The 27,501-nt window shown below is 42.6% G+C and overlaps 2 protein-coding genes across 7 annotated transcripts in view; both read left to right on the top strand.

Annotated features, from left to right (window-relative positions):
• Positions 1 to 15,495, top strand: part of LOC146621796 (ral guanine nucleotide dissociation stimulator-like) — a 63,968-nt gene extending 48,473 nt beyond the window's left edge. For 4 of the 6 annotated variants that reach the window (XM_085367539.1, XM_085367537.1, XM_085367538.1 and 1 more), the window contains exons 2-18: positions 765 to 1,069; positions 2,313 to 2,387; positions 3,330 to 3,559; positions 3,812 to 3,936; positions 4,070 to 4,285; positions 4,373 to 4,476; positions 4,547 to 4,631; positions 6,681 to 6,758; positions 7,132 to 7,218; positions 7,334 to 7,366; positions 7,470 to 7,591; positions 8,179 to 8,274; positions 8,359 to 8,563; positions 9,455 to 9,529; positions 9,908 to 10,174; positions 10,294 to 10,408; positions 10,733 to 15,495. In XM_085367539.1, the coding sequence (XP_085223665.1) occupies positions 765 to 1,069; positions 2,313 to 2,387; positions 3,330 to 3,559; positions 3,812 to 3,936; positions 4,070 to 4,285; positions 4,373 to 4,476; positions 4,547 to 4,631; positions 6,681 to 6,758; positions 7,132 to 7,218; positions 7,334 to 7,366; positions 7,470 to 7,591; positions 8,179 to 8,274; positions 8,359 to 8,563; positions 9,455 to 9,529; positions 9,908 to 10,174; positions 10,294 to 10,408; positions 10,733 to 10,908 (2,394 nt within the window). In that variant the 3' untranslated portion in view covers positions 10,909 to 15,495. The remainder of the gene's footprint in view (positions 1 to 764; positions 1,070 to 2,312; positions 2,388 to 3,329; positions 3,560 to 3,811; positions 3,937 to 4,069; positions 4,286 to 4,372; positions 4,477 to 4,546; positions 4,632 to 6,680; positions 6,759 to 7,131; positions 7,219 to 7,333; positions 7,367 to 7,469; positions 7,592 to 8,178; positions 8,275 to 8,358; positions 8,564 to 9,454; positions 9,530 to 9,907; positions 10,175 to 10,293; positions 10,409 to 10,732) is intronic. The other 2 variants (XM_085367536.1, XM_085367534.1) reach the window with 2 other exon arrangements.
• Positions 15,496 to 18,413: 2,918 nt separating this feature from the next.
• Positions 18,414 to 25,991, top strand: smarcb1a (SWI/SNF related BAF chromatin remodeling complex subunit B1a). The gene is made up of 9 exons (XM_085366885.1): positions 18,414 to 18,497; positions 20,409 to 20,520; positions 21,005 to 21,134; positions 21,886 to 22,023; positions 22,682 to 22,809; positions 22,895 to 23,061; positions 23,145 to 23,335; positions 24,922 to 25,053; positions 25,623 to 25,991. The coding sequence occupies exons 1-9, from the start codon at positions 18,414 to 18,416 to the stop codon at positions 25,660 to 25,662; spliced, it is 1,122 nt and encodes a 373-aa protein (XP_085223011.1). The 3' UTR covers positions 25,663 to 25,991.
• Positions 25,992 to 27,501: the final 1,510 nt, after the last annotated feature.

Raw genomic sequence — 27,501 nt, 5'->3', positions numbered from 1 at the left:
GATGGGGAAACAGCACTGCAGGCCAGCTGAAGAACTATCCCAGTGCATGTTGCATTGTAGGCAGCTAAGCTAGAGTTTGGTGTTTTCAAGGAAATTAGTGTTAAAGATCTAATTTTACTCATAAGCCGTCAGAGGTAACACTTTTGTTTCTGTTGTGTAACCACGAGCGGTGCTGATGAGGCATCAGGTGAAGTGGAATTCGTATCCTTACTTTATGATGATCCCCGTCAGCATCACAGTTCATGGTTTGTTTCATCTTCGTTTTTCATGTTGAGGAGAAAACAACAACAAACTGTTGTGGGTGGTGACCTGCAGCGGCCCACAGAGCCCTCATTCAGGCAACAAGCAGCTTGTGTTAATTCCCCGTTTGGGTAAATGCAGGCTGCAGCCTGTATTGTCGACCCAGTTATCCAGCAAGCTCTGTTTGGTAACAAGCTATTGTTTGTTTGTGCACGCACATGATTCACGAAGTATGACTCAGAGAGAGGGACCGAGCAGAAAGGAGAGGGCCAGGTCACACAGATGGTCATAATTAAAGGGTTTAGTCCCAGAATTAGATGCCGGACATTTTTAACTCCACGTTCTGCACGGTAAAGATGGCTGCTCCTCTCAGCCTTCAGCTCCCTCTAATCTGGTCCCTTAAACACTTATTTGAAGCGCTTGTTCCAGCATGAAGAAACCGCCGTGGATCCTGGGACAAAATTTCACCCAAACGAAGTCGACAGTTGGAGTAAAATGTTTTGTTTTCCTTGTCTGCCTCTCAGAGCTCGACGCAGGAGATCGGCGAGGAGGCCGAGGAGGACGCCATCTTCACCATCACACTGAGGAAGGTGCAGCTTCACCAGTCGGCCAGCAAAGGGCAGCGATGGCTGGGCGTGGACACGGACTCTGCCCTGAGCCTCTACGAAACCTGCAAGGTGCGGACCATCAAAGCCGGCACTCTGGAGAGGCTGGTGGAGTACATGGTGTCGGCGTTCAAGGGCAAAGACTCCACCTACGTCACCATCTTCCTCTGTACCTACCGATCCTTCGCCACCACCAAGCAGGTGCTCGATCTCCTGCTCAACAGGTACGGTGACACCAGACGACACACCAGGTGGAAAAGCAGATTTGTGCTTTTTCCAGACTTTTCTGATTTAAATTCTTAATCAGAAATGAATGTGAATACATTAGAAGTTGTGTTTAAGTACAAAATTTAGACACTTTACTTGAATATTTTTGTTTTGTGACACATAATCATGCTCAGATCCATTATTATAAAACAAACAGAGAAAAAAATTCAGTATATCAGAAGATTAAAATAGCAGATTTACTTAGAAATAAATTCTCCAAATTACAAGAAACAAGGGAATATTTCTTAAGATTATAAAGGACCAAAAGTGCCAAAATGATCACACTGTAAATGAACCCCATCATGCCTACACACTGTATACAGAGGACTGACGTAACATTAATTAACAGACTTATAAATTACTAGAATTTCTCTCAAAAAAGCTGAACCTGGTACCCTGAGTGATATCATGGTTAATTCAGCTGTTCAATGCAAAATTATCCAAAAGGCACCAACAGCACACACAGTTGAATATTTCAGTTAAGTGAGTCGAATTAACAGAGATAAGGCCCGGGACAACCACCTGCGCCTGGACACCTGTCAATCAAAAGGACCACACTCCTGAAAAGCCAATAAAACAAAATATGTCCACCCAGCAGTTGTGATGAAGGGAAAAACCGCACATACACAGCAGATTTGTAGTAAATGTGTTCGTTTGTGCTGTGAAGTTGTATTTTTTTAAACGGCCATCGTGCACTTAGTGGATGGACCCTGCGCAGTGGTCAGAGGTCTACAACTACGACTAGTTTTACTACTCCTGTGCTTTTGCTACAATTGTTTTACTGCAAAGCAAAATGTAGTAAAAAATAAATATGATACAATAATAAAACTGCAATAAAAAATAAAAAGATGCCGATGACAGTAAGGCTCAATGAGTTTAGCAGTATCACCGTATGTGACCCACATGCCGAAGGCTACTGCAGGGGCGTGGGTTCAAGTTTGCCTCAGGACATTTTCTGAGTGTTTCATGTTTTTCTGTTCAGAATAATTTTAAATATTGCTCAGTATTACAAAACACTGTTACTAATGCCCCTGTGCTTTTAAAATGTTTAGCTTATTAGGGACAACAACAAAAGAGAGAGAGAGAGCCATCAAACCTTGACATGAAAACTCAGACTGAAGCTTCTTTCTTTTTTGGTTGTTTTGTTCATTAGTTTGGTTCATAAAATGAAACTGGTGTTTTTTTTCTTTCTGTTTTTAGGTATGCCAAGCTCCAAAATGTGCCTGCAGCCACAGCACACAGAGTCTCCCAGGACGACTGCACAGAGCTGAGAAAGTAAGCGTGCTGCGACCTTCAGTGTCGAGCTTCCAACATTAATCACAGAGTACATTCACAGCACCGAGCCTCAACCCCCCTCCTCCCCGGCTTAAAGGGATCCTTTTCTTCCCCGTGGCTGGATACCTGTCAGACTGAGGGGGCTGTTTGAGTTCAGGCAGCCCTAAAAATGTGATAAATCACAGAAAAATAAACAACTTATTCATTTTCTTATTCTCTTTTAAAAGAGCTTTAGTTAAATCCTTAAAGTCAAGACAGTGTTTTCTGAGAAATGCTCCCATTGACTTCAGGTAGCTGTTGTTTTAAACTTCATGGAAACATTGTGCAGTTTTAATTTTTTTCTAAATAAATGAGATATCTTCAGATACTCAAATCCGCGCACTGGGAACATGATTTCATGAGTAAAAACCACCTCCTCCATCTTGTAGCCATGTAGTGACCCTGAATGCATTTTATGATAATGCATTATGCATTATTTGCGTCATCCTTATATCCTGAATGAAGGCTGTATTACTCAAAGGTCCCATTGTTTCAAATCTAAGCCAAAATAAAGCTGTATTAAACTAAGTGGAGGGTCATTCATGTTAATGACATCGAGCTTTAAGCAGTAGAGGCTCTTTTAGGGTTTCAAGATGGCTCATTAATTCAGTAAAACAGGGCTTTTTTTTTTTTTACTCTTGTGTAACAGAAACCATATTTGTTTAGATTTAGTTTGAATCACAAGAATGGAAATAACAAAGGATGGAAAAACAACCTGACCATAAGAGTCACCAGTTCAGATAAACACTAACATACTGTAGTAGATAATTCTCTCAAGCGCACCTTAAAATTGAAAATGTGAGAATGTCTTTCTATAAATTTTGTTTTTCTACTTTCATATTGTTGCTTTGTGGGTTTCCTAAGGAGGCTCTTTTCTTATATTTTATTTCCTGTGTGTTTCAGCACTGTTTCGTCCATCCTGGGCGCGTGGCTGGACCAGTACTCTGAGGACTTCTGGAGCCCTCCCAACTACGAGTGTCTACATCAGCTCCTCGCTTACCTTCACCTCCACTTCCCTGGCTCGGACCTGGAGCGCCGTGCCCGCAACCTGCTGGCCCACTTCCACCGAAGACAGCAGTGTGAGCCTGATCCTGATGGTATGAAGGCAGGACAAGAGAGGGACACCAGAGCAGGCAGGGACTCCTTTAACATATCAGAATGGTGGTCCCACAGTAATAAAAACCTGAAGTGTTAGAATAAACCAGTTGAAGGCTGTGCACATTTCAGGTGGCTCTAGATGTTCAGTTTCAGTTCAAACGCTGAGATATTTGTTGCTGTAAAGAACAAAGAAAGTGTTGGCTCAGAAAAAGTGCAGGAGCTGTGTTAAGGTTGAGCTCGGGTGGAGTCAGCTGTGTGAAAAATATATATTTTTTTATTCTCTTTAGGGGAACACATCGGCTGCCCTTTTGCTACGCAGGAAGAGAGCGGCTTTGAGGATGAGCTTCCTGCTTTCAGTTTCCTGTCGTTTGACCCCATCATGGTGGCAGAGCAGTTCACGCTCATGGACGCGGTGAGAATCTTTCCTGTCCCTTTCAGCACAGTTACCTGGTGGTGTTGATTCTTAAGATCGTATCTGCACCGCCTCTCTTTAAATTAGAAATAAGTATCGATTTTAACTCCCCTCTTTCTCTGCGTCCATTCAGGATCTGTTCAAGAAGGTGGTTCCCTACCACTGCCTGGGGGGGATTTGGTCTCAGCGGGATAAGAAAGGTAAGGAGCACCTGGCTCCCACCATCAGAGCCACCGTGGCCCAATTCAACTCTGTCACCAACTGTGTCATCACCACCTGCCTGAGCAACCCGGCACTGAAGCCCAACCAGAGAGCCCGTCTGCTGGAGAGGTGGATAGAAGTTGCCCGGGTGAGACTTCTGGTTTGCTGAGCTCATGTGCTCCTGGGACTGACGGCCGTTTTGGTTTGTTTCTGACTGAACGATTGCTGTTTTCAGGAGTGTCGAATACTAAAGAACTTCTCCTCGTTGCGAGCCATCCTCTCCGCCCTGCAGTGCAACGCAATCCACCGCCTAAAGAGGACCTGGGAGGAAGTGTCACGGTAGGTTTCGTGCCCGCCTGCAGGCTCTGCAGAGTGATTGTTGTGCGCTGACCTCTTTGTCCGCCTACAGGGAAAGTTTCCGAACCTTCCGCGAGCTGTCCGAGATCTTCTCTGACGACAACAATTACTCCCTGAGCCGAGAGCTGCTGGTGAAGGTGAGTCACAGCAACAGATGTAAACATAACACTGAGGGGGTGCACAGTGAAAACGGAGGAGGTGTATTTAGCCGCTGAAGGAAAAGCCATCTTCACAATAATACGCAGACAAATCCGTTTATGAGTTACATAACAGTAACACGTGGCAGCTGAGCAGGCGGCGGGAGGATGCACGGCTAGGTGACCCTTTACTGTCAGTATCCTTCCTCACAACAGCTGCAGCCAAGCTTCCTGCACATCAGAGCACCTTGTTCTGTTACTTTTGGACAACAGGATCCATATACGATGTCCAGGGTGGGCTCTGTGCAGCTGACAGGTTGCTGTCATCATTAGTGCGATATAGTGGGTTTAATGCAGAGACCTGTTGACACCGTCAGAGTGTTTTGCTCGTATTGACGCATTCAGTGGAAGGTCAGCAGGAGCTGATTCATAAATTCAAGATATTTGAGTGAGCAGGAAATGAGATGACAGATCAACAGGCTGCACATGCTTTCCGCTGCTCGTCTTTACTCTTTGACTTTACTACACAAGCTTTGCATGATTCACAGGTCAAAATAATGATTATTTTTCTTGCACTGGGGCTTTGCATTCGTCCTCTGTCTGAAACAAGCTGTTTTAATTCCTCCGCCTTTTACACCAACTCGCTTTTGAGTGGCTGCTGCTTGTAAACAGAAGGTCTGAAGAGCAGTAGGGATGTTTGGCTTTTATCGCACAAGAAACTTAGACTGAAACAGGACTTAGTTGCACTTATGCTGCAGCGCTGTCCTTACAATCAACAAGTTTTTAAGTTGTCACATTCTGACATTTGCACGCTCATAAAGACTGCTCAATTTTTAGGAAAAAGCTCATAATCATTGTAAATAATTGCAATCACCTATTTTTAACCTGAGAAGTTTTCTGATGTAATGCTGAGTTAGTTAACACCCGCGGCGTCCGCTGAGGGAATCCCTGCTGACGTCACAGGGAGGAACCCTTTGGCAGGTGTAGATAACGGCTCCAATATGTGAAAGCAGACCTCAGGGCGTCGCCTCTGTCTATCTGCTCGGGACAGGCCGCGTTGACTCGACTCAGTTGGCTCGAGTTGCACGAAGCTCCGGAGGCCTCCGGGCATTACATCACTCTGAGGAATGCGCAAGGAACGGCAAGGAGGTGGATTTTCTCCCAGTTTTTACTTTGAGGTCGTGCAGATGTTTTATTTTTTATTTCAGAACAGGTTTTAAAGATCTAATCTGCTGTAACACATAAACGAAGTATATGAAGTTTAAAAAGCTTTTGGAGAAAAACATCCTTGAAGGGAGGTTCCTGGTTAAAAATCGCTAATGACAGGAATGAAATAGTTATAGTGTTTCTAAAGCTTGGAGAATGTGTCAGGTTGGAGTTGAGTTGAGTTAGCTTGTAAGATGTGCGTCATTTCTCATTCCTGGATTGCACGTCCTCGACTCCTCTCCCTGGTCTCAGTTCCTCCCACGAGAGATACGAGCGGAGGAGGCGAAGACGAGGCATGAGGAAGAAGGAGTCGAGGCGGAATGAGACGTCCTCGCTTCAGAGCCTCATTTTAAAGCGATGTCACTGAAGACCACATTTGAAACACCTGCATCTTAAATGTTATAGCTCGACTACAGCTATGTTCAAAGTTGCCTAACATTATATTTTAGAAAAGACCAAAACTGAGCATTTTGATCTGGGTCAGTCAGAATGATTATTTTTCTTTCAGTTTATATATGTTTTATTGTTTAGTGTGTTATCTGTCATTTTGTGGTTTTGGGAAACGCACAACAAAAATTAATCTAACTGTATTACAGGAGAAATGTGTGTATTCAGAAGTCGTTTAAAGGAAGACAATATGGGATAAACTGTGTCTGATGTTGAATTATGTAGCACAGGGATGTTTGTTGTGGGGACGTTTGTTTTTCTGCAGAAGTGAGTGAGCAAAACTCACTTATTGCGCCTTGGTGGAAGGAGGGTTGGGTATTTTTAGTGTTTGGCCTCTATTTTGCACATTTGTGATTTTTAGCATCCAGAAAAACTTATGTGTTGTTTATTCTGCAGGAGGGCACCTCCAAGTTTGCAACTTTAGAAATCAACCCTAAACGCGCTCAGAGGAGACACCAGCAGCAGAGAGACCTGGTGAGACCACATGCTATCTGCTTGATGCTTTTCCACCAAAGCACTGCTTCAGGCGCTGAGTCAGCCTCCATTTACTTATTTTTCTTATGCTAACAGGCACATCTGCTGCAACCAGTACTCTATATCAAATCCACTTAAGGAGTACAATCACATTTTGAATGGGGGATTGGCAGCTGCTCTTCAAATTTAGCTTTCTGGAAGTTTTCTTACAAATTTCAACAAGCAGTGATTAGCCTAAACTCCTGCAGATTGCAGGACTACTTACTGATGAAAATCAAATTTTTCCTGCAGCACTGGTTTAAATAACGTTGTTCTAGAGAAATGGTTACTTGCACTCTAAATGCATGTTCATCTCCACGTGTTCCGTAAACAGGGAGTGATGCAGGGGACGATCCCTTACCTGGGGACTTTCTTGACGGACCTGGTGATGATGGACACTGCCATGAAGGATTACACTGAGGTCAGACGTCAGATGGGAGTCGTTACTGTGATGATTTTTGGATTTTAAACCCTCTTCCTGGGTTTGTATTTTTTATTTTCTATCACTGCTAATAATTTCTTTTCTTCTTTTTCAGGGTGGTCTGATTAACTTCGAGAAGAGAAGAAAGGTGAATTATTTCTTTTTGTTTGTTTGAAGTCATCATCAAAAATAATCTGGCGGTCCAAATCTCAAAGTCAAACCCTTTTTTCGGCTCTGCCCTCTTGTTGCAGGAGTTTGAGGTGATCGCTCAGATCAAACTGCTCCAGCTGGCCTCCAACAACTACAATTTCACTCAGGACAGCCACTTCAGGGAGTGGTTCGCCGGCGTGGACAAATACAGCGAGGCAGAGAGGTCAGTCATCACAGGCTCCTCCCTCTGTCTCTGACCCCGGAGGAAAGCAGGAAATCTGGCTGTTATTTTGATGGTGGTTGGATATCTGCAGTCATCCTTTAATTCTGACAGTGAAAAGGGGAATTTAACAAAACTTGGTGCCGTGCTTTAAAAACAACTAATATATATATTTATATATATATATAAACCCTCAAGTTTTGGCAGGAACACATGAAATGTTCACATGTTCCAAGATTTTTAGGAGTTTATGAAATGATTCACAGCACTGGCTGCCAGCATGAAGCGTGGGTTATTCAGTTTGTCCTCAGTTTTGCCGTCAGGATTAAAATATCTGCGTTTTGATGAAAATGGTGAAAATATCATTTCAGAGGAGGCGGTGAGGGGTTTAAAATAATACAAAACCATTAAAAATGACAGAATTATTTATGGAAGCAGTGGTGAAACCCACCAAATTTACACATCTGCAGGTGTAATGACCCAGCTCAGTGTTATCGGTGCTAACCGTGTTATCCTATCTCATCCTTGAGTTTATGTCTTTGAATTCCCATTTTCTCTCTTGCCGTCCTGACTCCCTCCTGTTCCCGCAGCTACAATCTGTCCTGTGAGATCGAGCCTCTGTCAGAGTCGGCGAGCAACACGCTCCGAGGCAAGAAGAACGGAGGAATCATGAAGCGCTGGAGCGAGTAAGTCGCAGCGTTAATACCATTGTTTTAAACTTGACCACCAGTCTTATTTTCATAACCCTCCTGTTACGGTGTCATCTGCAGCCGACAGTTGACGGAGGCCGGTTGCAGCAGTGCCGCAGGCTCTCACTCCAAGTCCTTCGACCACTCGCACTACAGGCCGTACCAAGGAGGAGGGGGGGACAGCGGCGACGCTCTCAGCGTCACCTCTGTCAGCTCGAGCGGATCAGACCTGGAGGATGTGAACGCCAGCTTCCTGTCAGACTCACCGGAGGGACACGAGAGAAAGGTAGAAAAAGCTGCACATAGTATTTTCTGCCACAATGTAAAACATGTGACAGCCACTTTTAAGCAGCTGTTTGTGAGGAGGGAAAAAACAACAGTGGATCTGCTGGAAACGTTTCCTCATGTTTGAAGTCTTTGCTTTGAACATAAAACTCGAAAGAAGGACTCAAATGGAGGACAGGGAAGCAGGCTGAATACAAAAGGGCGAGCCTTTATTGGACAATGTTAACTGCTACAAACTACAAGAAAACTTCAGCGGGGAAAACAAAACCGAAATTCAAAACAGGGCAGAAGGAGAGTCAGATAATGAAGGGCAAACACACACAAAACAAAAGGAAATAAAGACAAGGAAACACTTTAGACAATGGAAAAATGTAAACACAAAAAAGAAAATCAGTAAAATCAAAAAAGGGACCAAAACACACCGAAACTGAACAGAAAACCAGGCCTGGGTGGGACCTGTAGTCATTTGTACTGAAGTCGTGTGACATTGTGACTACACCAAGGTTTAGCCTTCAAAATCAAGACGATATGAACGCTACGAATTATAAACATGTAGTTTAACGCTGGGTTTGACTTCACTGCTGAAATTCTACAAACATGAGTAAGAGTAGCCCACGCTGCCCCCTGGTGATCACTCACAGTTACAACAAACAGACGTGAGTTCCACAGTGTTATACTTAGAAAAACTCCCAGCGCACAGCCACACTGGGAGCTTAAGTCCTTAAGTCACAGGGATTATTCACAGAGCACATTTGTTCCCACCTAAAGTTCAGTTTATTTGAGCGTGATCTAGGTGTCCTGTGTGGAGAAAAATAATGGCTGTCATCGTGTCAGAGTGGTCTGGGGCCGCGCGATGACTGGTTCTGTTTTGTTTTCCTTTGTCCTCCTCCAGACGTCGACTCCTTCGGTGAAACTAACTGTCTCAGCACTGGGAAGAGAAGCTCCAGCTGCAGATACAACCTCAACGGTAACGGCTGCTATGTTTTTCTGTTCATTTCACACTGAAAACCTGAAATGGCTTGGATGACTGTCTGCAAACCAGACAGGGTGGGGTGGGGTGGGGTACTCGATTTAGAAAGCTGCAAACCTGCTCAGTAATAATTGTCCAATAATAATTCCCCTTATTATTAAGAAGAAAATTAGCTACAGATACCAGAATCGCTTACTGTAGCTGTAAACATGTTCATGTAAAGTTGGAAACTTTAACATGAAGCATTGATGGGGACTGACTTGCTTTTGGAGCCGCAAGTGATCTTTAGAGGAACTGCATGAGGTTTTTATTTCTTCAGTATTGGCTTCATTTTTCAGCCTCTCCCACCAACCTCTCCCTCTGATAACCTTTCAGTTCTGGGAATGTACGTCTCTGTCGTCTCTGGACACGTCCGGGATGGGCTCGAGCTCTGGTTCAGCCTCCGGCTCCAGCAGCGCCTCCTCCTCCTCCGTCTCCTCCTCCACCCCGTTGTCGGCCTCGCGCTCACACAAACGCTCGGTGTCGGCTGTGTCGAACTACTCGACTCTGTCGCTGCCGTTGTACAACCAGCAGGTGGACGACTGCTGCATCATCAGGGTCAGCCTGGACGTGGAGAACGGGAACATGTATAAGAGCATCCTGGTGAGGGCAGAAAAACAGCTTTCAGGCTTTTTAAGAGGCAGTGAAGTCAGAGTTTTCTCTGTGTGTAAAGTGATGGTTAATAGTTAGGAACAGATGTTGATGTTCTGTCTGCGATTCAGGTGACGAGTCAGGACAAGACTCCGGCGGTGATCAGGAAGGCCATGATCAAACACAATCTGGAGCGAGAGAAGACCGAGGACTACGAACTGATGCAGAAAATCTCTGAGGACAAAGGTGATCATTTCTTTGTTTCATGTATTCATTATTGGTTTTTAACAGTGAATTTAATATTACGCTGCTTTTATGATACAAGTTCCTGATGCACAGTGAAAACTTCCATAAAAATATGAGAGTAATTAATAGTACACATGTGTTTTGTCTTAGTTGTTGTTAATTTAAAATGAATTTAATGGCCGATGTGTTGACTTGCATATATTTACAGTTTCTCATGTGGTGAAAGATAAAGAATTGATTTTCTTTCATGTCCCCCGAGAATAACACTGCTTAAACTCGTTAATCACCACTTGTTGCTTCTCTCTTTCTGACCTCGTCCTGCAGAGCTCCGGATCCCGGACAACGCCAACGTCTTCTACGCCATGAACTCCACTGCCAACTATGACTTTGTGCTGAAAAAGCGCGGCTTGGCACGGCCCATGCGGGCCAAGAACGTGGCCAGTTCGACGCTGCCTCGCATGAAACAGAAGGGACTGAAAATCGCCAAAGGGATTTTCTGAGGAGACTTCCTCTCTCCTCCTCCTCCTCCTCCTCCTCCACTCACCCTCTTCCTCCTCCTCGATCACCTTCTCTGGCCTCCACTCGTCAGCTTCTGCTCAGGTGCTTGAGTTTTTGTTCAGACAAAAACTGGACACGCAAGAGGAGGAACGACCAAGCGCACCTCGGGAAGCAGAGGAGCACCTTAACACTTAACTGTCGCGTCGTCGGGACCCTGAGAGGACGTTAAAAGGAACAAACAAACGAGGCGTGTTGGCTGCTTCAGCCGGCTCATGGAAAAGCATCAGATCTCCCGGTCCTTTTACGTTTCGTTTACAGCTGTTTACATCTTAACATCAGTTGGTCAGATCAGTCGTTTCTGCACCTTCGACAAAAACACTTTTTTTTTTCCTGCTTTTTTTTAAACCATGTTGCAGAGCCTCGTCCCTGTGTGATCACTCTGCGGTCTTCATGCTCGCACCCTCCTGCGTGGAGCAAACACTAACGGACAGAAAGGTGTCTGAATGTGATTCTACTTTTTCAGGGAGCTTTTGTTTCAAGCGCACCGCCGCCACCGCTTTTGCCCCGGTGGTCCCTGATGTCGACAGTGCCTGCAGGACTGCAGCACTTTAAGGTTTCGCTCTCTGCCGCCTCAGCATTTTAACACCAGCGACGCTGACGCGAGCGTGGAGAGATCTGGACTCTATAAACTCCTGAACGCTGCCATGTTACACATACACAAAAATAAAAGGTCACGTGGCCTGAAACAGAGACGTGGTGTCAAAACCAGTGGGCGCAGCCATGAATCACATGCCACTGTTTTCTTTTTATTATTATTATTATTATTATTAATTAATGAATCGTAACCACTACATGGAGAAGGATGCCACAGAGTGGGACAGAAACATGAGCTGAGAACAAGACACAAAAAAACTGAGTGTATATATCGATTAACACCATCTGTGCAGTATATTCTTTTCAAACGGACCACGAGATTTTGTTAACAGACTCGACGCTTTGTTCTTTTCTCTTTGTACATTTGTTTGCATCTCTCTCTTTGATATGGTGCTGCTACTTATCTTTCTGAAGACGTCATAATGAGCTGCACCTCACGTTTTTGTTTTTTCTCTTCCTCCTGACCACCAGCCGCCATGTAGGAACACAGAAACGTCTGAGGGACACGAGGCATTACAGAAATAATAAGTAAAAAGGGCCGCTCTGCCCGGTAGAGTCGATACTCTCTGTTTTAGCTGTGCTTCCAACATGGCGGCTTGGCTTTCATAACCATCAGTTTCCAAATGTGCCATGATGGGCCAGGTGAGCGCTGCGGTATCATCTGTGGTTTTTTACGTGTCTGTGATGGCAGCAGAGTCTTTCCTCTCTGGGCTCTAACTAACAGCACATGTGGGGGGGAAAAAGTAGCTTTGGGTGATTTTTAGGTTCTCTGTTCCTGTTAGCGTACAGAAGAGCTCCTGAATGTTTCGTGCGTAGGCGCCCAGGCGAAAGACTGTGACGCTGCCAGACTGAACACAGGGGAACAAACTCTTCTCTTTATGCTCTCTGTTTCTTTAAAGGTAAAAATCCAACCTTAAACACACTCAGCGCTGGTTTTTTAACAAGCAATTTTTGGTGACTTGCTTCAAATATTTGTGGTTGGTATTTCCTTCATTTCCGCAGGTGCTAAATGACAAAACTGAGTTGTTTCTTACAGCAGAAACACATCTGATCACAGCTAAACCGATGCCAGACTAATGTGGCTTAACCAAGAACATTTGCCAGATCTAATACAAAGCGGTGCAGAGGTGATAAACATAAACTGTATACTAAAGATGGACATACCCACTGTAACGAGCCATCAGTAGCAGGGGGTGAATCAGCTGAGCGACTAAGAGACACCGTCATAGGCTAGGGAATGACAACCACCTCTAATGGGGACCATGGTTTCCAAAGACTTACACAATATTATATGCACTAATACTTGAATCTAACAATTGAGACCATAAACTTAAGAGGAAACTGTTTCCTGAGGTCATAGGTCATGTGAGTAGTGTGGTCATTTTCTGTAATAGAAGTCTATTTGCAGCTGCAGGCGTCGCCCACTGCTGGCCATTAGATACAATAAATGACATCAGAGTATGTCTGTCTTCTTTCACACTGGTGAAAAGAAAACATCAAAATCTGTTGCAAAGCATTCTGGGAAGTGGAGGAAATGGGAAATTTAAAAAAAAAAAAAGATTAAGTCATCGGAAACACGCTAAAATCTGAGGTTGGACTTTTTCCTGATGTGTTATTAATATCGCCACAACAACAAATCATCTGGCCTGTGCTGCGACCATGTTTTGCCTTTTTTGTTTGTTTTTTCATCTGCATGAAGGTCACGTACAAACGATCAAATGAATGAAACGCCTGTTAAAAAAGAAAAGAGTGATAGCAATATGGTGATGATGAGCTGGAGGCACGGCGTCCGGCTGTCGTGGGTGTTGTTTGTTACCGCTGTGGCGTGAAAATCCTTCGCTGTTGAACACTGTGACCTTCGACCCTTTCACTCTGCCCTTTCTGCCTGTTGATCGGCGCGTCCTGTCGAGCACTGTGAACCCAAACGTCTCATTCCCTTCTAATGATGTCTTAGTGAACATCCGCCCTTTGCTCATCTCTCAGGCGAGCAGCAAAGGCGGCAGGCTTGACCCTACATGTGCCAAAAAAAACAAAACAAAACATGTAAAGACAGAAAAAGGTTGAACAGACGGGTCCTCTGCCTTTTCACAGTTTGTTTGTTTACTGTTGTTTTCTAGAAGAAAAAAAGGGGAGAACACTATGGAAAAAAAAAAAATGTGTTGACCCATTTCCCTGTGGAGACTGTTGTCCGAGAAACTTGAAGCAGACGTGTTTGTCAGGCGCTGACGTAAAAACTGCACTTTCATGAAAATGTTTTTCATGTTTTAAAATCTTTGTTTGGCATGTCTGAATCTTTTTTTCCAACCAAACATCACAGGCTGGATTACACGACGTGTCACACCAGACTTTGAGATCTTATGACCAATTTCTAGTAATGAAAACAGCTACAAAACTGGCATTTCTATGCGGGTGAAATTGGGTCAGCCCCAAGTGGCCAATAAAGGAACTGCAGTTTTGCCACTTTTGGAATAAGTTTAACTTTTTCTTTCATCTAAGCAGTTTGTAACTTGCAGAGGACCCGCTTACACTTTATTAGTGAGCTGACCTGACCTCAAGTTTGAAGTCTTACCCTCTTTAGCCTCAACTTCCTAGAGGAAAATAGTACACACAGCTTCTTCTAAAACCAAAACTAGCAACATATATTTGAATATTTCACTCGTAGACTGCGTCTGATGGCATTTTCATGTGTTCCATGGCCTCAACTCAGCATAGTCACAGCAGCATCTGTTCTTTTTTACCTCATGCTGTTGGGATTTTTATCCATTCTTTTCTGGTTATCTATCAGGGTCGCTGGAGCCTATCGCAGCTAACATAGAGGGGGAGACGGGGTACACCCTGGGCTGGTCGCCAGTTTGTCGGCTAACAGATGGATAATCATTGACGCTCACAGTTGCACCTGCAGCCAATTTAGAGACACCAATTAACTGAACATGCAAACAGTGGGAGAAAGCCAGAGTACCCGTAGAGAGCCCACGAAGGCACAGGGTCTGGCCGGTCAGTGGATTCAAACCCAGGACCTTGTTGCTGTGAGGCAATGGTGCTAACCAACATATTGTTGTGATATCATCCAAGCCAATCAGTGCAGCATGCAGCCTTCTCCCTTCCTCTTTACACAACAGGACCTTGAAAATTTCATGCTATTTCTGTGAAAAATAGTTTTGTCTCCTACATGTCAGTAATTGATTACATAAATATAAATGAGAGAACAAATCTGACAAAAACAATCATTTTTATAAACAATAAGGCTGTGTTATAATCACTATTTGTCTTACTGTCAACATCTATCACTGAAAAGATCAAAACGTCCAAGCGTTAGTCTGCTTCTGAACCATTTCCCCCTTCACATAAATCCACATTCGGCTGACAATAAGCAAAACAGAACATCCCCAGCCTTAGAGTTTCACTTTTCCAAACGTGACCTGAATGCAGCATCAGTTCCTTCTCTGTACTGTTTGGTTGGAACGAAACTTTCACACTTTGAGTCCTGTTTTTTCTGGATGTTTGGAGTAATCGGAAAGCAGGTTTTCTGCAGCAGCTCCATCTCTTTGTGTAAGTGCGCGGACCTTTGTGTCAAATTTCCTGACCCTGCGAGCATTTCTGTGCTGGTGAGGTTGACGTGATGGACCAGTCTGTTTCGTTGTAGCCCGTGCTGACAGTGACATACCTTTTTGTGATTTGACCTGATTCTGTGCGAGTTTGAACAAAAAAAAGAAAAAAGGCTGCGTTTACAAGGAGAAAAAATACAACAAACTGGAAACCAGCTTTTGTGTGTGTGTGTGTGTGTGTGTGTGTGTGTATTTTAATTCTTTTATTTTGTTCCCTGAACTGTGCTCGGGTGCCATTTCCCATTTTAACAAAAAGATTTCAGAACTTTTTCTAACTGCTTCTTTGTTTTACTTTCCCCAAGAACACAAAACCTGTGTAGAAAACAGAAACTGTCCTTGATTGTCTTTGTTTATTTATTAATTTGTATATAAAGATTTTGTTTTGCATTGTACATTCTCTCCTTTCTTGGTTATAGATTAATATATTCATGTATATATGAATAAACATTAAGTTTATAAAAGTAAAAGGACTTTCTGTGTCTCTTTTGTGCTTATTTTTAAGGAGAACCTCTATAAACTTTCATGATTTCTGTGGTTTGTTTTTTTTAAAACAGTACATCCTTGGTCGATTTTTAGGTATCGGAACATAAAACTGATCTGGCCCTTACTGGGTATTAAACTTGAGGTAAACAGAGCTTTTGATGACCAACATATTACATCATGTCAAATTCTATTTAACAATAATGAAGCCAAAATCTAGAAGCACTGTGTGGAAAAACTTCAGTAACTTGTAGAACCACCTGTAGCAGCGATAACTTTAAGACCTTATCTCCTAAATGACTATCCATCTCTCACATTGTGAAGGAATTTTGGCCCGCTCTTTTTTATAACTTTCTTAAGTTCCCACCACAGCATTTCAGTCAGGTTGAGGTGTGGCCTGAGCCATTGCCACCCCTTGATTCTTTCCTTTTTCAGCCATTGTGTTGTAAATTTGCTGCTGTGCAAAGATGGCATTTCATACAGAGGAGTTAATGGTTGACTTAAAGACTGTAAGGGGCCCTGGGCCCGTGGTAGCAAAACTAGCCTAAGTCATTAGCCCTCCACCACCATGCTGACAGCTAGTATGAGGTGTTTGTGTCCTAGGGTTGCCAACTCCCTGAAAAATAAATAAGGGACACCTCGTGGCCAGGGCCGGGCGACCCAGTTGTCTTCACCCTTCCCAGTGTGGTGAATTTTCTAGCTCTTTTTTTGTGTGTGAAATTATTTTTTTTAACCCTTTGACTTGAATTTGATTTAAGTAGATGTGTATTCTTTGTGATATGAACACATGTGAAACAAATGATCATTTAGCCATTTATTTTTAGCTCAAAATGACAACATTAACACAATAAAACAGGTCTCTTTCTTAAACAGAAGCCTGTCATGCTTAACTTTTGAGAATATAAGTAAATCTTTCTTTAAAAGAACTCTGTCCTGCTTAACTTAAAATAATAGAAAACAATAGAAAGAAAAATATTCTTGTAACAGTGCACATTTAGTGCATTTAGTACAATTGGCTTCAGCTGAGGTATTATTTCAGCTTTTCTAATGCTAATCAGCTGCTCCCGTTTGTAAACCCGCTTGTTCCCATGATTACGCATCTTAACTCATCATCATTATTCATCTGTGTATTACTTTTATGTATTAGTCATCTATTTGTTGTAATCATCTATCCTTGCAGTTGTTTATTACACAAAATAAGTTATATTATCACACTTCTGGCCACATAGCGCTGATATTCACTGCACATGCCCATATTAACTTTTTCCAGCCAGGTGTTTTCCTTTTCCCATTCTTCCCTTTCTCTGAGGGGAACAAACATTGCTGCTCTAACGCTGGGCTCACACTGTGCGGTTTTAGGCCCATTTTGAGCCGATTTTTGAGTGATCGGACCGATTTTGGCCTTCATCGTGTAGTATACGTGGGGTAACGAGAAGTGATTAACACCTCACGACCAGCTCCCGATCATCAATCGCTCGTGAGCCGCTCACACTGCTCGCGCGCAAACACGTAAACGCCGTGAAAAAGACGGAGCAGCACGGCTGTGCAGCGTGTGATCTGGACACAAGCGATGGAGGCACAACTTGGAGAACTTTGGAAAGCTCATCCGAGCCTTTTCGATGTGGCCTCACAAAATTATCACGACCACAACAACCGTGAAAATAGTTGGATCTACATCGCTGCTAAATCACAGCTGCCTGATCATGTTTTTCATTAGCAATTTAGCAAAGTTGATGGTGGTGGTGTGTCTGTGTGAGTGAGAGACAGAGAGAGCGAGCGACAGATTTTCTGTTATAACCTTAATTTTATGGACGCACAGTGTGAGCACTCAGGTCGCATCAGAGCATCGGGCGGTATAGTGTGAGACCTGCATCGTGACCTACCAACTTCTAACCCCTGCGAGTCAATCGTGCAGTTTGAGCAGGAGCTGAATAACGCGACTGAAAAAACCGCACAGTGTCTGCCCAGCTTTAGGTGTACTGTCGTCCGAGACTTGCACCGCAGTGACGGCGTTTGTTCCCCTGTTGGCCATGCTTCTTGTTGTGGTCATCTGTTGTCTTCCGGTATTTTCTCCGTAAGCGACCTTTCCTCGACCAATGAGATAAGCGATAATCTGACTTGTCATACTCGAATTGTCATAAGTGTGCTGTCAGCGCATTGGTCACAAAGCAGGAGAGGGGCTGGGAATTATGTTTTCAAACAAAGCGTTAATTCCATTAACATTTATAGACTACTTTTGATTCTCACTGTATTACGGGACAAAGTGCGTCCCTTATTAGCTCAATACGGGACGTGTACTTTTGTTTCTAAATACGGGACGATTCCGTATTTTAAGGGACGGTTGGCAACCCTATTGTGTCCTCTTTGATGAGATGCACCTGAGTGCTTTCTACATGTGTCATCTCAAACTGGAAATCATAGACTGATGTCATAAAGCTGTTTAACACACTCAAAAATGCTAAACATGAACTCCTGTGTAAGATACAGGAGGTATGATTATTACCATGGTCATATTTAGGGTCTTCTTTTGTAAAATGTAGCATTTTCATAGCATGTCAATGGAAAATTATTATTTCATTTATTTTTGTGTTTTTTGGGATGATTTTCGATGCGGTGACACCTAAACAGAGCTGTTTAAATTGTCTCACTAAACATAAAAAAATTCAAATAGGCTGCTCGACGCGTATGTTCTACGTCATCTAACTGGGACAGAACGAGCTCGTCGTCACGTGCGCCTGCGCAGTGGCACAGAGCTTTGTTATTTCAGTATGGCGCTGAGCAAAACGTTTGGACAAAAACCGGTAAAATTTCAGCTCGAGGAGGATGGAGACTATTACATGATCGGATCGGAGGTCAGTATTTAACGTATTCGACAGTCTGTTGTTGTAAATATATACGTGTTTGAACGGATAATGCCTCGTTTAATCTGGTGACCAATCCGTTAGCTTATCTTAGCCTAGCATAGTTTAGCTAACGACGCTAGTAGCGCTGAAGCTCATTCATTGATTTCAGATCTGTTGCTAAATAATTTTAGAACCTTACCACCGGGGAAGAAAGTCCACCTATGTTCTGGTGTTTCAGATTGACATTTAACTTGAAAACTTGCACCCGGATGTTTGCTCGGTTTCTGCTCCCGAACTGCTAGTAATCAGCTGGGTAGTTAGCGGTGTTTAATATAACAAAAGAGATAATTTTACTCGATTTGTGTCGTTTCTGGGTCTGTAATTCAAGATGGTGTATCACCTGACACTTCACAGTGTTCTTACGGGTTTGTTGGTCTGTTCGGAGTTACGTAGCTTAAATGAACGTCGCACCGTTGTAAAATTGTAGGGCTCATTGTTGGCAGGGCAGGTGTTTTCCAGTACTTTTCCTACATCCTACCTTTCCAGCTTTTAGCTAGAAACATCTTCATGAACAGTTGCAAGTTTGTTCTGGAAGCTTAAGATTTTTCTGCATTCATGAAACAAGGCCTTTAAAAACGTGTCTTTAACATGCACATTGTAGGCTGGAAAAAAAGCAGCTGTTGATAATGCATATTTGTTTTCCTGGCACAAATGGAGGGTAGAAATGACAAAAAAATATCCAGAGAAATGGTGTAACTACTAATTGTCAGTCAATCAATAGTCCTGATTGAATTTAATATTTACATATTTAGGGATCATGACAGTTTGGTGACTAAAATGACAGAATGGGGCTGTCATTTCATTTAATGATTGCATTTCACAATGAGAATCAGAGACTTTATTAATCCCAGAGGGAAATTGAGTTGTCCATATGTCTGTTAGCAGCAGGAAGGAATGACCTCCTGTAGCGTTCCCTCAGACAGCGAGGTTGAAGGAATCTGTTGCTGAGAAAAAATTGTGTTTATCAAACGAATACTGTCTCTGTTATGTCTCAAAAGGTTGATTCTGTTCATCTGGACGTAGTGTTTTTAGTTGGAGAAATGTTTTGTCACTCATCCAAGTGACTTCTTCAGTCTCAGCTGACTGCAGGTTTCCCCAAACGTATAAACAGCACATTTGCACAATAGCCCACTGAATGACCAATGGGCTGTGAGGTGAGTGACGAAATGTTTCTCCCACTGAAAACGCTACGTCCAGTTGAACAGAATCAACCTTTTGGGATTTACTGGATGATTGAGCATGCATCAAGACAGTCTCTGTTATCTATTCCTTTGTTAGCCATTAACCAACATATTGTTGGTTAATTTAACAATGGTTTTAAATTATTTGAATGCAAAACGTGTATTAGTTGTCAATACCTTATATCACCATATTGCTGCCTTCCTGTGTTTTACACTTCCTTTTAGGTTCTGGCACACAGAAATGAGCCAATTCCTGTTTATAAATAAAAAAAAATAAAAATAAAAACATCTGTAGAAGTAGGAAGCATGCCATTACAAATCCCAATAACATACATATACACCCCAGTGTTATGCAGAGTGAGAGAGCATCATTATTTCTACCTGTGGTTTCTGGTTGGAGAATAAATCGAAACAGTCCATTTCCTGCTGCTATATTTACTTTTGCACTGTTCAGCAATAATGAGACCTGAATCTCTTTTGGTTTGGCGTTACTCTGGCATATGAACAACCCGATATAAGGGCAGGGCATAATATATTCCCCATAAAAAGTATAAAATATACAAAATGCACTACAATACAAAAAAACTTCTTTTTTTTATAGTAAGAAATTACCTAAATGTGAAAACTTGTTATTGAGATTCTCTTCATGATCGCCTTGTCCATGTCTTTGTTTGTCCAGGTGGGAAACTACCTTCGCATGTTTAGAGGCTCCTTGTATAAAAGGTACCCGTCATTATGGAGAAAACTGGCGTCGGTAGAAGAACGAAAGAAAATCGTGGAGTCATCACACGGTCAGTAGAGAAAAGCTCGGTTTCCTCTGAGGGTCTTTCCAGATTTATACAGAAATTGCTTGCAGTCCAGCAGGGGGCACTGAAGAGGTAGAACACAAAGAGTCTGAGTCAACCAAGCTGAACTTCTGCTTACATTTTATTTTTTTCTCACAGCACTCATAATTTGTCTAAACTGAAATAAAGTGACACTTATGTCATTTAATCTTTCTTGCATTGAATGTGATTTTGCCCACAAAAGGATTTGTGACAGGACCAGTACCTTGATGGTGACAGTTTTCCAACAATAACTCATTTAAATGTCAGAAGTGTTCATGTTCATCTGTTTGCTTTTGCAGAATTACAGATTGTAATCTTTTTTTATTTACAGATGTGGTGAAGGTTATGTAATCTGACACATTGTTTTATTTGTTCCGCTCAATCTCACCTTCAGTTCATTGGCTGCTGCTTCTTTGTTGATTTGAACGACCTCTTTCTTCTCATTCAGACCATGGCTACACTCAGCTGGCCACCAGCGTGACCCTGCTGAAGGCTTCTGAGGTCGAGGAGATTCTTGAAGGAAATGACGAAAAGTACAAAGCGGTTTCTATCAGCACTGAGCCTCCCGCCTACCTCAGGTACCCCCATTACTTATAAAATTTACAAAACAGGACAACATCCCCTACTGTGTGTCATTATAATTTTAGTTATTTATTTGTTAGAGATGAGAGATCTGTTTTCAGTCACGTAGATAATAACACAAAAATATAGATTATGTTTTGGGTGAATCGTGTGGACGTAAATACATAAATGTGTAAATAACACCTTAATATCTATTAAGGAAACAACAAACAATTGCATTAAAAGAGGAGAGGAGAGGAGAGCGGTCCAGTTCAGAGACTACCCTTACAAACAGGAGGAGAAACTATCCGGAGAGACCAAGAACACTGGCTGTAAACATGCTAGCTTATTCTTTTAACATGATAATCCTTTGACTGACTCACTTTTGAAGCCATCCTAAAGTGGCTGTTAGAGGAAGTGCTGGCACTTCTGTCATATTAGCTTTTTCACTGGTTTTTGCTGCGTTTTTATAAAGATGTGCTGCACCAGGTATGCTGATCCACTTGTGAAGCTGTGCTCTTACAGAGTTTCATACACCACCTCCTGCCTCAACCCTGCAGATAAGAAAATCTAGTCAACAAGGAGCTAGAGCTGTCATTTGTTTTGTCTGCTAAAAGGCCTCAAGGACAGTAGAGTCCTAAAGCTCCATTTAGGCTAACCCTTTCCAGGCCTCCCGGATAGGAGTCAATTCCAGAGACTCCATTAAATACATAACATCGCACTTTATTTACTTTAGATCCTAATCTCTCTGTGTTTGTCTCCCGCCAGGGAACAGAAGGCAAAGAGGAACAGTCAGTGGGTTCCCACGCTGCCCAACAGTTCCCATCATCTGGACGCCGTGCCCTGCTCCACCACCATCAACCGCAGCCGACTGGGCCGGGACAAGAAGAGGACCTTCCCCCTGTGGTGAGCATCGAGCTGTTGGAGAGACTGAAGAGCATTTAGTATTGGAGTGCACGAAAATCAACACACATTCTCTCCAGTAGAAGATGTTATACTGTGGATCTCTGGCTAAAGTTTCTATGTTTTAATAATAATAATAATAATGGGATTCCTTCTTAATATCTTTGATTGTATCTGTCAAATACAGGTCATTTAAAAAGGAACATAAATAAACACAAATAAATAATTGTGAGGCAGATTAAAACAGATTTTAAATAATGTATTTCCAATAAAGTGAAAACATGCATTTCTTTTTATTTTTGGTACATTTGACTTGTGTCGATTGATGAAAAGAGCAACACATCTTCTCTTTTAGCAAGGATAAGAAGGGTGATTTTTCTGTTTAAAGTTTTGTTATATTTAATGAAAAGGTTTTATTTTAATATCTGTTATGAATAATTTCTAATAATATTGAATTTGCATCTTCAGTGCTTAATGTCGTTGCACACAGAAGCAGATCTAACGAACTAAATTTTAGAGCAAAGACTAACTTACAGATAAAAATTTTATGTTTAAAAATAAAATCGATCATTTATATCTTTCAGACCATCCGGATATTTAACTGTTGATTTTTATTTTCTTTGGTTATAATTTCTTATTTCTTGGGGTGGTTCTTTCCCAGCTTTGATGACCACGATCCAGCAGTGATCCATGAAAATGCCACTCAGTCCGAAGTCCTCGTTCCGATCCGCCTGGACATGGAGATTGAGGGGCAGAAGCTCAGGGATGCGTTCACCTGGAATATGAACGGTAACGTCACCACATCCTCTCAGCTTGGAAATTTAGTAAGTCAGCACGAGACTATAAACTTGTTCTCCTTTCCTGGAATTTACAGAGAAGCTCATTTCACCCGAGATGTTCGCTGAGATCCTGTGTGACGACTTGGACCTCAACCCGCTGGCCTTCGTCCCCGCCATCGCCTCCGCCATCCGACAGCAGATCGAGTCTTATCCGACAGACAGCCTCCTGGAGGACCAGACGGACCAGAGGGTGATCATCAAGGTGATGCTCACTCCACGTAAACGGACGTGTTCATACCTGTAGCACAGAAAAGTTTACCCAGTCTTCTTCTCTTCTTGTTCCAGCTTAACATCCACGTTGGGAACATCTCTCTGGTGGACCAGTTTGAGTGGGACATGTCTGAGAGGGAGAACTCTCCAGAGAAGTTTGCCCTGAAGCTTTGCTCTGAGCTCGGCCTCGGCGGCGAGTTTGTCACTACCATCGCCTACAGCATCCGCGGTCAGCTGAGCTGGCACCAGAGGACGTACGCCTTCAGGTACGGGATCACAGAGGCAGTCTAAGCAAGGCGAGAAAGCAACAGAAGATTTGTTGGAGAAATAATTAGTTTTGGTATTTAATAAATATCTGTCCAATAGTTTGATAAAATGATTTTAATCTGCTGAACATTACGCATCCATGAGCTGAGGATGTGCGGCGTTTCATCACAGAGCCTTCATTGAAAGCTAAATGTTGTAAACGCCAATTCACCCGACTTGGATTTAAAGATGACTTCAATCCAGTTCAGGAAATAAGGATATGCCTTTCTTTACTTATTAATTACTTACAGAACCCTGAGGTATGTATAAGTATCCCCTGTGAGGCTTCAGACTGAGTCAGTATGTGACTCATGCAAAGCTGCTGTAGTTAAGTCAAAGGATAAAAAATATAGAGGTGGAAATGTGCAGAAAACATAATATAAAGCTGAAAAGACCATAGTGAGCTGATAAAACGGCACCTTTCCTTCAAAATGTAATTGGTATGTCATTTAATACAATTTATGGGAAAAACATTAACATGATGTTATAGGCTGTAGTGTCATTTTATGACCTCCTGACAGTTTCCTTAAATCCAGAGGAGCAGTGAACAAAATTCCCCAAACACTGACACGTGAAATTGAGGACTTCCTTGATAATGTGGTATCCAGGCTGCCTGCAGCTCGTAGCCAAAATGTATGCGTACCCTTTCAACAGTGTTATTTCGTGCAGTTGAATGCTAGGAACCCTGCACAGCAACGATGTGCACTTACTGGGTAATTTCATGAGTTGTCATCTTTACAAGTATTACATTTATTTTCTGATATTTGAAAGTCTTTAGTTAAACTCTGAGCTTGCAGAAACCCAGAGCAGCAGATAGTGTTGAAATTTTTGGGTGTGTGTTTGCTGTTGGTGCAGTGGCCATCTGGCTGCGACCTTTGACCGGTCAGAAGTGGAAGGGTTTTGGATTCGGGTCTCTTTGGGTGGGTGCATTTCCTCTGCCCTCGGCTGAAATGTCGCCGCCTGTCTGCTGCCGTCAGACGAGAAGTGATGAAATGTTTGAAACCCAGACGGCAGCGCTGATCTCTGTCACAGCTGGACTTCAGCTGTGGAAGAACTACTTTAGGACCGTTTGTTTTGCTGCTTCTTTCATGGCAACGAAGAGTGATTGATGAAGTGTTTTCACTGCAAACAGTGCAAAGAAGAGTCACACTGAACAGAGTTCAGCATCAGGGAGTGTGGTAACGAGCTGCTTCTGCCAGCGGTTGCTCACGACGGCGGTCAACAGTTACAAAAACATGAGTTCAGGCCGTTTCGGTGCCTCATCTTCTGCTTGTTTCTACATCAGTTTTCGACTTCTTGTGATGTTTTTAAAATATCTGCAAAGTCAGGAATGTTATTTGTTTCATGATCAAAAACATGACAAACATCGTAGCTGCAGAAAACTGTATTTAGTTGGTGTAACAGAAACTGTGTCCGGTACTCGTCTTTGAACCTCATGACTGGAAAACATTTAAACTCAATGACATCACAGTGTGAGCTGCAGCAGGAAGCGGTCGTTGTAGTAAAGGAAACTGAATTAAAGTCTCTGTTGGTTTTTCTTTTGCAGTGAAAACCCTCTGCCCACAGTGGAGATAGCAATCAGAAACACAGGTGATGCTGACCAGTGGTGCCCCCTGCTGGAGACGCTGACAGACGCAGAGATGGAGAAGAAGATCAGAGACCAGGACAGAAACACAAGGTGGGTGTGGCCTGTTATTTTAAATCATTATTTGATTAGCTGGAGAGAAAAAAAAAAAGGAGTCGGCTGATAAACTGAATCAAATAAACTCCAGAACGTGGATGAATGATCCAACCTCATCAACTGAAAACGAGACATCACTACATTCGATAGTTTGGATTCTGTCCCTGTTATCATGCAGGCTGACGTTGGCCAGCATCAGCCTGAAAAAAACACCAAATGATCCAGAGAGGAATCAGAAGTCCTGATGTTGAGCGTAGTTTTTCCATTAAAACTAAGCAAAGGTTAAATGCTAGTATTTATTTATTTATTTTTTACAAGAATATCTTGCAGCCGTTAACGGTCCCAGCTTTTAATGGTGGTTTCTTACATGAATACAAGGTCGCTTTAACCCTCACGTTTGTCTTCGTGTGTCTTGCTTGAAAGACTTTTCACCGATGGTTAAATTTCAGCCAAATTATTCTAAATGTGAATATTTTATTTCTCTGTTTTGAGAAAAAGAAGTGTGGATTAAACAAAAAACCTTTTTGGATACCTCTACTGATGCTCTGTTCTTCTTTGCTGCACAGGCGAATGAGGCGACTCGCGAACACGGCTCCTGCGTGGTAAACAAAGCAGCACTGGTGCCCCCTACTGGAACAGCGCTCATACCATCGCAGTATGACATCATCTCGGTTTGCAACATCGGCCGTGAAGAAGCTCCTCCGTCACAGGATGGAGGGTTTTCCTGCTCTGCCCGGACCTCCGTCAGCTGTTCCCCATGTTGTTGTTATTTTTTTATGATTAATATTGATAATTCTGTTCAGTTTGGCAAAGACCCTGGTAGGAAATTCGCCTCCTTTGTGTTTCCCTTTGACACTCAGCGTGGAGAAGCTGCTCTCTCACTTTGACCACTGACTGTCTTTACCTGACCACAGAGGGAGGGAAACACACACACCAGTCTCAGATAATATATTATGTTGTGTTTGTTGTCTTTTTTTGTACATTTTAATAATTCTTAAAAAATAGTAATAAAAAAGAAAAAAACAATAAAGCACTTGGTATTCTGTTTAGTTTATCAGTGAGTTTGCTGCTGTTATTGCTATTAAATCAAGTTATTTTGTTGTAGGTTTATATAAAGCTGAAATTTCCCAGGCATCGGCTTTAATTGAGTCTCCTTAAAAAGATGGAGCGAGCGATCATTTAAAGGATCATTACAGCTTGTTTAAAAAGTCAACATGCTTCTCATTTATGTCTTTATAGTGGCTCTCTGATGGAGAGTTTCAGGGGTAAAAGGAGCCAAATGGTGCCAGTCTCTCCCCCCCCCCCCCAAAAAAAAAAGAATTCCTAAAAAATTCCCTATCAATCAGTTCAAATTGACTGTAGCTTAAATGTTTTCCAGTCATGGTTTTAAGGCCTCTCCTGGAGGCCTCCTAGATGGTCGTGGTCTTGTCCAGCCAGGACGGCTGCATAACATAAGTGTTACATAGATAATCTTCTAATGTTTGGAGTTTCTATCCATAAATCCCCCATAAAATTCAATTTAAAAAAAATAATTTGGAGATTTCTGAATTATTCCCCAAATGTCCTTTCATGTGGAAACAAACCAAAAAACAGTCTGACCCCTGACTTGATACTTACGAGCAGCACTGTTGCACAAGATGATGAAGTGCTTGTTTTGTTGTCGGGGTCCCACTGAGGCTGGTTGCTGTGTTGTTGTGCTAAGCAGTTTCCATTTTGTTCCCAATGTTTGAGTCACAAAGGCGGTGGGTGAAAGTGCAGCGTGTGCAGGCGGCTTTCAGGCCGTCGGCAGTTCAGTCAGGCAGCAGCAGAAAAGCAGAGAGCAGAGTTACGGGTCAGTCCTGCTCCTTTCACTTCGTCCTCACCTGAGATTACACATCTGCTTAATAAAACGAAAGCAGGAGGTCAAAATCAAGATGCTCCACAGTTCAAATTACAGATTTGACAGGGGCCAGAACCAGCCTGCTAAAGGGGTGTCAAACATAAGGACTGGGGAACAGAATCTAACTGTCAAAGACGCCAGTCCGGCCCACTGAGCGGCTTTGGAAAATATGAAAGAGTGCATAGATTTTTAACTTCTGGCTTTATTTAAAGTTTTACAGCTTTTCCTCGTATGCATTTGTTTTACCTGGCCTTAAAAAGGAATGAGGCTGTATGTGGCCTAAATGCGTGCGACACCCCTGATCTAGATAGTTTTTCTCTTGATCAACAGTGTTTTCATTTTTGTTTAGCTCAAAAGATTATTTAACAATTCTCGACCATCCATTTTCTCCTCCTAGAAATCAGCTCAGGTAATGTTTAGAACATTAAACTTGCATGTAGGCACCAATGCAAGTTTTGTTTTGGAGCCTTTTTTCCAATAAAGACTGGACATCGGTAAGAGATGTTGTCATTAAACGTGTTTGCGGCGTACCCTGGACTCAAAATCAGCTTTCCCAACTATAAAAA

This window comes from Diplotaxodon limnothrissa, linkage group LG12 (assembly GCF_057381915.1).
Source record: "Diplotaxodon limnothrissa isolate DT_005_m linkage group LG12, D_limnothrissa_male_GT1.1, whole genome shotgun sequence".
Classification (NCBI taxonomy): domain Eukaryota; kingdom Metazoa; phylum Chordata; class Actinopteri; order Cichliformes; family Cichlidae; genus Diplotaxodon; species Diplotaxodon limnothrissa.
This window is presented reverse-complemented; position numbering and strand designations above follow the sequence as displayed.